This window comes from Myotis brandtii, unplaced genomic scaffold (genome assembly GCF_000412655.1).
Source record: "Myotis brandtii unplaced genomic scaffold, ASM41265v1 scaffold97, whole genome shotgun sequence".
NCBI classification, from domain to species: Eukaryota; Metazoa; Chordata; class Mammalia; order Chiroptera; family Vespertilionidae; genus Myotis; species Myotis brandtii.
This window is the reverse complement of record NW_005372020.1, coordinates 1,108,920-1,118,115: the sequence shown is the minus strand read 5'-3', so window position 1 is coordinate 1,118,115 and position 9,196 is coordinate 1,108,920. Positions and strand designations below refer to the sequence as shown.

General features: G+C 55.7%; 2 protein-coding genes across 2 annotated transcripts in view; one reads left to right on the top strand and one right to left on the bottom strand.

The window, feature by feature from the left end:
- DDX55 (DEAD (Asp-Glu-Ala-Asp) box polypeptide 55) overlaps nucleotides 1–2,717 on the top strand; it is a 9,997-nt gene extending 7,280 nt beyond the window's left edge. The window contains exons 10-13 of the mRNA XM_005886318.2: nucleotides 529–643; nucleotides 1,030–1,198; nucleotides 1,496–1,785; nucleotides 1,996–2,717. Of these exons, the coding sequence (XP_005886380.1) occupies nucleotides 529–643; nucleotides 1,030–1,198; nucleotides 1,496–1,785; nucleotides 1,996–2,172 (751 nt within the window). The 3' untranslated portion in view covers nucleotides 2,173–2,717. The remainder of the gene's footprint in view (nucleotides 1–528; nucleotides 644–1,029; nucleotides 1,199–1,495; nucleotides 1,786–1,995) is intronic.
- Nucleotides 2,718–2,786: 69 nt separating this feature from the next.
- EIF2B1 (eukaryotic translation initiation factor 2B, subunit 1 alpha, 26kDa) lies at nucleotides 2,787–8,617 on the bottom strand. The gene is made up of 8 exons (XM_014533363.1): nucleotides 8,488–8,617; nucleotides 7,328–7,464; nucleotides 7,103–7,219; nucleotides 6,317–6,429; nucleotides 5,977–6,045; nucleotides 5,037–5,112; nucleotides 4,291–4,416; nucleotides 2,787–3,626 (listed from the first exon to the last, which is right to left on the bottom strand). The coding sequence occupies exons 1-8, from the start codon at nucleotides 8,561–8,563 to the stop codon at nucleotides 3,462–3,464; spliced, it is 879 nt and encodes a 292-aa protein (XP_014388849.1). The 5' UTR covers nucleotides 8,564–8,617; the 3' UTR covers nucleotides 2,787–3,461.
- Nucleotides 8,618–9,196: the final 579 nt, after the last annotated feature.

Here is a 9,196-nt window from a genome sequence, read left to right as displayed (position 1 = left end):
GTAAAGGTTTCCTTATGTTTTTGAATATGTAACTTCATTTACTTGCGATTAATAATTTTTTTTCCTAAACGGTAAAATCAGCAAAAATGCCTTGGCAATGTTAGCATAGTTCCTAGGATGTTGGTTGGCACTCAAAGGGTTAAGGAAAACAGTATGTATGACTGATAAATGCTTCCAAGTAGAAAATGCCAGTAACTATGAACCGAGCAGTAATAATGGTTCCTTGTTGGTGGGAAGCTCACAGGTCATCTTCATCTTTTTTATACTTTTTGTTGTTTTCCAAATTTTCTACTAGGACCACACCAGCCTGTACCACCAGATAAGCATAAATGTAAACACCGTGTAGTCGTGTTCAGTGCCTCACAGAGTCCTGTCTGGTTGGCAATGGATATGTAGATGCCGACGCTCCTGTGTCCACACTGGTCAGGGGCGGGGCTGGGACTGAGCTGTGGTCAGGCGGCCCCGGCGGCCCTGGGCCTGTGCTTGGCTCAGCACTGTCACATGCGCCGTGTCCTCCTGTGTTCGCAGTGCCTTCGTGCATCGCTGTGGCCGCACCGCGCGTATCGGCCAAGGCGGCAGCGCGCTGGTGTTCCTCCTCCCCATGGAAGAGTCCTACGTCAACTTCCTCGCAATCAACCAAAAGGTAAGCCGCCTTCTCGCCCCTTTTCCAGCAGGTGGTCGTGAACTTAGATGGGGGTGCAGGCTCACAGGGCCCGGTTGGTGATGGAAGTACGGGGTCCTGGCTGGGGGGAGACCCCGCCTCCTCGCGGGTGGCAGCCCTGGCTCTGCCCCAGCTGTGTCCCTGGTGGACAAGGGTGGGAACGTGGACCTGGCTTTGCCATATTTTCCAACCAGAAGTCAGGTGGTCATGTAAAATTTTAAATACTTTCCGATCCAGTACAGCACTTGGGCTGGGTTTGGGCTCCATGGCCTCTGATCTGAGATGCAAGGGGATTGTTTTGCCCTCGGTCATCTTGGCGCTGGCTCTGGGGGGAGCCTTGGGCGAGGAAGTGAGTGTGGGCTCTGCAGTGCCCCCTGCAGGAGATGCAGCCACAGAAGCACACGGCGGACCTCCTCCCGAAGCTGCGGACCATGGCCCTGGCCGACAGGGCCGTGTTTGAGAAGGGCATGCGGGCCTTCGTGTCCTTCGTCCAGGCCTACGCCAAGCACGAGTGCAGCCTCATCTTCAGACTCAAGGGTGAGTCGGGCATCGGCACGCGCAGTGTCTCTGTCCGAGGCGGCTGCGCTTCCGCAGGCACCCAGGCACGAGGCTGCTCTCATAAAATGTTGGGCATGTGTCGGGGGTGTTTTCTAAACATCTAACGGAGAGGCCTCCTAGGGCTTGGGTAGAGGAATGAGCTGGCTGCTGCGTGTTCCTTCTTAGTACAAACGCAGTTACTTTAGTTACAGTGAGATCATGAGATCGTTTGGTTAGAAAAATGATCTGCTGGAACCTCGCGTGGGCCGGTCTCACCCTGGTGCTTGGTTGAATCAGATCTGGACTTTGCTGCCCTGGCGCGAGGCTTCGCCCTGCTCAGGATGCCCAAGATGCCGGAACTGAGGGGAAAGCAGTTTCCATTCTTCGTGCCCGTGGACGTCAACACGGACACCATTCCATTCAGAGATAAGATCAGGGAAAAGCAGAGGCAGAAACAGCTGGAGCAGCAGAAGAAGGAGAAGACAGAAAACGAAGGGAGGAGAAGATTCGTGAAAAGTAAAGCTTGGTCGAAGCAGAAGGCCAAAAGGGAGAAGAAGAAAATGAATAAGAAAAGGAAAAGGGAAGAGGTAAAGCGGGAGGTTTGACTATTTATCTGCCTTGGAATTCTGAGCCCGGGCCATGGAGGGAGTGTCTTCTGATAGGATTGCCAGGGTGCTCAGTTCTGTGTCACGTGGTGACGGGGACGCCCTATGCTCGTGGGAGCCCATCTGAGAGCGTGTCACTCCCTCGGATCCCTGTCACTGAGGCGTTGGGGGCTTGGTCTCTCCTGCACGCAGGGCTCTGACCTGGAGGACGAGGACATGGAGGAACTTCTGAATGACACGCGGCTCCTGAAGAAGTTTAAGAAAGGCAAGATCACTGAAGAGGAGCTGGAGAAGGGCCTGCTGACGAGTGCCAAAGGGCCGATCAGGACAGCGGGTTTGGGGACCTCGGATGTGGAGGGGGACGGCTGATTCCGGGGCCTCAGATGAGCGGGGAGCGATCAGGACCTGGCAGGCGGGCTGACTTGCAGGCTGGGGAGGAGGTGGGAGGGGCTCTCACGTCCTGAACGTTTTACTACAGACATACCAGCCTGAGGTCCAACAGGAGGTGGGAATTATTTGGTGTAAATAATAGATGTCAATATTTATTTGACGGGTCGCCTATAATTAAAGAGCTCATTTTTCTGGGCCTATTTTATACTTATTTTTAATGCACTGATGTTGGAGTAGACTTGGTTTCAGGCTTTTTAAAGTTCCCTAGTGCTTTCAGGCTCCCAAGCTCCCCGGGTGCCCCGCCCCTGGACTGTGTTCCCTCTGGTGCAGTGCACGGGGGCCCCGCGTTCCCTCTGGTGCAGTGCACAGGGCACAGCACAGAGTGGCCAGTGGCCCAGGGTTTTCCTTCTGTCCTAAGAACAGTCCCCAGGACTGTCATTGGGGAGTATCTGAGAAATCGAGGCAGCTAGTCATGTTTTGGGAGAGATGCTGCCTTCTGTTGAATAAACTTTCCTTCTAATCGACTACACTGTGTGTGTGTACGTGTCTCCACAGCGGGGCCTGGCTCAGCTCACAGCACTGAGTGAGACCAGTCAATGTTTCGTGTTATTTATTTGAAAAGATGTTGAGCGTATTCCCAAGCACAACTTCTAAACGTTCAGGTCCCAAACCTTTAAGATCCACATCTTTCCCAGACACAGAGTTTTCGTTTCTGAACATTCTGGGCAGCGGCATTGGCAGTGAGCTGCTCCATTGGCTTGATGCTGTCCAGGCTGCGCTCTGGCTCGTGTTCACCAGGGGAAGCAATGCTACCTGAGCAGGTATTTCCTGCCCTTGAGGCACCGCGTGCTCCGGGGCCTGCGCAGCGAGGAAGGCCTGCTCTGTGAGGGGCCTGCACCCTCTGACGGGGCCGTGGCCAATCACTGCAGGCAGAGGGCGAGGGGAGGGGTCTGGAGGGTTAAGTAGCCAATAGTCCAACGTGTATTTCTAGAAACAGGAGTGAGTGACAGTGTCTGGGACCCATCAGTACAATTTAGGTTGAGTTTTACAGAAACCGGGAACATGTTTAAACAGGACTGGAAAGAATAAAAACTCCACCAAAATTATGATTTTAAGTCCTTAGTCCATAAATCTTCATGAAAACAGTTCCCTTTGGCCTGGCTCACGCGGGGTCCAGAGGCTCCTCCCCCGCTGCAGCTACGTCACCTCGAGGCAGGAAGGCGCCTGTAGGTACAGCTTGTAGGTACAGCTTGTAGGTACAGGAAGACCTACAGGTACAGCTTGATGAGCTCGTCGCTGACGGCTGAGGGTGTCAGCACCCCCAGGTCTGTAAACAGCAGTGTGATCAAGGAGGGAGGGGTGTAGTCAACCCACGGGTGCTCCTCTCTGAGATCCTGTCCAGTCTGCACAGACCTCAGCGTGTCCGCCTTGTACTGTGGACAAAGCAAGTACGTGTTAGTCTGCCCACCAAGTGCTCAGGGCTCTGCAGTTGGGGGCGGGGGGGCGGGGGGTGGCCTGGCCACTCCCCAAATGGGGAGAAGCCAGCTGAGCGGCACACTGACAAGAGGGCGCTGCTGCTGTGGTGGGCTGTCATGGCAGCCGCCTGGCCACAAGTCCACAGCACGTGTCCCCTCACCATGAGCTGGGCCAATTCCTCCAGACCCGCGAGAGAACCATTCTCAGCCCACCCTGTGCGGGCCCTGCTCAGCCTGCCCACGCGTGGTCTCGGACCGGCTAACTCTGCCCATGCTGTTCCCCCGACACAGGTGACTGAGATCGGAGCTCAGGAGGACAGGGCTTGCACACGGGCACGTGGGCAGGAAGTGTCAGGGGGCCGATTCAGGCAGCTGACTCTAGGCTGCACCGCTCACCACCAGCCCCCGCCTCTGCACCGTGTCCAGTGCTCAGTGAGCGGGAGACTGGAAGGCTGAAATTCTGGGGCCCAGTTAGACTCAGTCTCACCGCCACCAATTTATGTTTCTATCCCAGTGTCGGAAGACACAGCCACGGGAAGGGAATAACTCCCTGGCGCAGTCTCAGCATTTTTTCAAAGGTTTCAGTTTAGACTCAACCCCTTCAAATACGTAAAGCTCTTGCCTTGAACTTGTCTGGGACGTCTTGCTGGTTCAGTGGGAAGAGCCGGACGAACTTGAAACTCTCCGCCACCACGTAGAAGGGCTTGTTCTGTGCTTTGGCGCACACGGCCATCTGGTTGGTTCCAATCTGGGAAGTCGGAGAAGGGAGCCGGTGAGACCTACAGCAGGTCACGGGGCGGCCACAGAAAGCACACGAGTGACCGTAACACATGTAATTCTGACTTCGGGATCACAGGAGAAGAGCTTTTAAAAAGGAAAACAAAGTAGATGTTCTCCCAAAGATACACAACGGCCAATAAACTCAGGAAAAGATGCTCAGCGTCCTGAGTCATTAGGGAAATGCAGGTCAAAGCCACTAAATACCACGTCCTGCACAGTGAAACGTGCCCGGACTGGAATCGACCGTGACCTCATAGGCCGATCGATGCTCAGCCACTGAGCCACACTGGCCGGGCTGGACAGATACACTCAATAGAAAAGAAAAACCAACCAAAAAACCCAATTTCAGTTAAAACGTGTTTTAAGAAAATAGAAATTACACTCCCTACTTTACATGGATGAGTCTCCGAAGCAGAAGGGAATTTTACCAAAACTGGACTGACCCCTGCAATGGCTTCTGGGACTGGGAAGCAAGCGGATGGGGGAAGCAGGATCACGTGACCGCACCGCACGCACAGCACTGCTGCCGAGACCTAGGCCCGCGGTCCACCTCCACCCTTGGGAGGGAACAGGGACTGAGGCTCCTACCTTGTTGATAGCGCCTCCGTTTTCGACGACTCCCTCCGCACCCACGATGACCAGGTCCACCTTCTCCATGATGTAGCTGAGGAAGGCAAGGAGACATGTTTACGCTCCTTTCCCCGCTCCTTAGGCCTCCCCTGCGAAGGTTAATACTCATCTCCGCACGGTGAGTTCCTCCTGTAACTAACGTGTTCACAGGGCACTTCACACACGAGGCGGCCCTGGCACTGCCGCCAGCGCATTAAACCCGTTTCCGTCACGACCCCACGTCACGCTGCCACCCAGTGCGCACAGGCGTGAACCCGAGCAAGACTCCCAGGCTGGCTTCTGGGCACTGCCGCCAGCGCATTAAACCCGTTTCCGTCACGCTGCCACCTTCCTACGTGGTGCTGTTCCCTGTTCTGCTTCCACACACACAGACCGGCATCTAAAGGCCTGATGTGCTCTCAGGCGGGTGAAGGCCGGTTCACCTTCTAAAGCCAGCCGCTGGGAGAACGCTTCAAATGCCCATCAAACAGCCCTAACTCCCTCTGCGTCTCCTCTGTAAGACTCTCCTGTTTTCTCTTGTGAGGCTCGCTGGCATGTGGCCTCGGCTTAGGTGCATGGCTGAGACGGAGGCAGGGGCCACGGAGGGCACCGTGTCCTCAGAGGAAGGGGGAGCACCCACCTCTGCTGACCTTACCCCGCCCTTCGCCCCCGCCCTTGCACCATAGGCGACATGAACGGCTCCCGTTGGCGCCCTGCTAGCGCCCTCCTGCCTGGCGTCCGTGTGCGCCATCAAGGCCTGTAACGAGCTTGCTGGTTTCAGGCAGCTATTAATTAAGAGGCGGGCGCCCTCCAGTGCAGGTTTATGACTGGGACTCAGACCTCCAACCTGGAAACCCGGCTCCCGGCCAGCCCTGGGAGGGGTGGGGCCGTCATCGCAGCCGGGGACGCCGGCGCTTACCCAACAGCGGCGTCCAGGACCACGGTGACGGGGACGTTGAGGTGGCACAGGGCTTTGGCCATTTTCTTACTGCAAATGACATTTTGAGAACATCAGCTAAGACCCAAGAAAGTTCCAGAGGGACGTATGCCGAGTCACGGAGCTGATGAAAAAGCTGCCGATCCTCTGACTGAGCTGCTAGGTCACCCCTGGGGCCCGCACTGCGACCCATTGTGCCTCACGTGGCTTTCCCCGGGACGCTGCGGGTCGGGGCACGCCCTGGCTCCTTGCGATGGCCTCTAGCCCACAGTCCGCCCTGAGAATGACTGCTGGGCGCAGGACCAAGCGCGGAGGTACTTGCCCGGACAAGTCCGGCTGCGACTCGGTGATGTACACACTGAAGCGCTTCTTGGCCGCCACGGCCGCTTCCAGGACCCTCAGGACCACTCTGGAGTAGGCGTGGGTCAGGATCCTCTGTGGACCGAGAACGCTCCGTCAGGGGGGCCCGACGTCCCCCCACCCCGGGCCCTCCAGGTGCACGCGGTGTCTCATGCTCAGGAGTGGGTGATGCAGAAGGAAGTGTGCTGGTGGCAGAGACGGCAGAAGCGTCTTATGAGCCCTGGGCCGGGCGACCGCCTTCACTTGCAGCTCCTCGCTCCTCCCTGGTCAACACGTGGCGGCTGTGCATCTGCCACAGCATTGAAATGAGGGTAAAAAAACCCCAACCCAGGGCTAGCCTCTACCAGGAAGACGGCAGCATCAGCCAGTGACGGGAGCTGCTCTGTGTCTACTTTGTACTAACTTAGCACAAACCCAGTAACAAACACTTCCTTAAGGCCTCTCATTAAATCAAGGCTCAGACACGCCGTCCCAGTGTCTCTGCCTGTTTACAATGACAACCATCTATGGCCGTACCTACGTTTATGTCGTGCCTACGTGTGCCAGGCCCGGCGCAGCCCTCGCACATACCACCTGGTTCTCTCACGACCACCCGGCGAGCTGGGCGCCGTGATTCCGCTTATTTAGCAATGAGTGCGCTGCAGCAGAGGGGTTACACGGCGCGGAAGGGGCAGAGGCAGGAATTCACCCGGGAGTCGTCACTCCAAAGCCCTCGCTCCCAGTTACCATACTGGTGGTATCTACTCACCGCCCCGTCTTTGATGAAAGTGTGGCACAGATCTGCAATTTTACTTCTCGCCAGTGATATTCTCCTGAGAAAAAGCTCTCCCCGCTCAATCATGATCTTTTTACACTTGGAGTAATCCTAGGGAGGGAAGAGCCAAATGAGGGCAAGCGGCGGGAATCCAGGCAAAGCGGAGAATGTTTGCAGCCAAACAGCAGCAGAGAAGGAACCGGGGCGGGCGGGGCTCACCGAGTATTCCAGGGACGCGAGGCTGATGAAGCGCAGGAAGAGCTCCCGGCCCAAGGACACGGCCACGGAGGAGTCCACGCCGCACAGGGTTTCGATGGCTCTGGTGAGATTCGCTCTCAGGCCCTGGATCGTCTCCCCTGGATTGATCACACGAGAAATGTGACGTCCATCTTAGTTTCACAGCCCCTCGGTGGGTCTGTCATTCATTCACTCATTCATTCATTCATTCATTCATCCATCTACTATGTACAGTTGTGCTAGTCTAGATGCCAGAGATACATCAGTGACCAAAACAGACAGGGTCCCTGCGCTGATGAACTCTCTCTAGGGGAAGAGGCAGCAAAGAAACAAGTACCCAGCGAAACAGGGAAGTTCATTACAGAGTGTAACGAGGACAGGAAAGGTGGGGCGATGGTAAAGTGAGCGGGGATGGCTTCTTGGAGCGGGAGCCCTTTAAGAGGGAAGGATCCAGCCGCATAAAGATCCAGTGGGAAAGGCCCAGGGGCAGACCATGACAATGCAAAGGCCACGAGGTGGGCACAAACCAGGTCTGAGAGAGGCCAGCACGGCCAAAGCGCAGGTCGAGAGAGCACGGAGGACATTAAGTAGCTGAGGCAGGTGAGGACCAGGTGTTTGGATGTTACTGGAAGCACAAGGAGACACTGGAGGTCGTCCTGGACACAGGTGTCTCCTGGCCAGCCCCTCGGATCAAAGAAGGCTTATCATTTCCCTTTCACAAGATACCACGCTACACCCACACGCTTACAATTGGAACGCCTGAACTGGCAGGTGATCGGGATGAATAGATTTAATGCCAGAATTTATCCTGGAACGTTCTCTGTGGCATCTGCAGAGAAGCTGGCACCGGACAGCTCTATACACAACTGGAAAGCTGACCTACTGCTGTAATTTAAGCTTCACGGGCAACTGGATATAGAACGGTCACTCCTGATTCAAAGTCTCTTTCATCTGTGAGAGGGAACCCGTTTAATAGTAGTAACTTGGGGGCTCCCTCCAGGGTGAAAGGAAGGCTGGAGTGAAGGGAGAGGCTGAGCTTGGGGTGACAGCACCGTACGCAGGGACACGTCTCTCTCACTCTCTCCGCCTCTCACAGTTGTCAGGAACTGTCCTGGGGCCAGTGTGTGCGGGGTGACCCTCACCAGTATCGCGCTTCAAGAACTCCAGCAGGGTCCGAATGGCAGCCACGGCCGAGGCCGTGTCGGGATCTTCTTTCATCTGAGACTTGAAGTACTCGATTAACTCTGGGGAGAGAGGAAAAAGTGACCCATCAAATGCACTGAGCAGGGCGTGAGGCAGAGAGCCTGTCAATATGGTTCACCATAAACATTTTCTTTCCAAGGGGCTTGGCTTTCAGGGGAATAATGGTCAGTGGGAATACAGACGATACTTAGAGGTCCTTCTCCCTCTTATCCGAGACCCCACGGCCCGAGAGAATCCCAGCCGACCACCTTATCCGTGTCTCCCGTACCCTCCCTGCAGTCTGTGCTAGGCCAAGCCGATTCAATGCAGGCTTATTCACGTGCAGGTAGGGGGCCACCACCTTTTATCTGCTTAACATGAAAATTAGATGTATAATAGTTTGCCCTTATGTTTCACTTAATAAAACACTGATAACCACACTAGATGAGCACATCAAACACGCCTTATTCTTCCAGTTCAGAGTCATTCCTACTCCACATATGGGGAGGTCAGGACTGCGAAGGCCGCACGTTCAAGGAGCGGAGGAGCGGGGTGTCTGCGGGTACTCAGGGCCCATCCCCGGGACACAGGACCACTAGAGGGACCAGAGGAACCACATCCAGCCGAGCAGCCTGGGCGTGCGAGGTGCAGGGACCCCCGCGGGGCTCC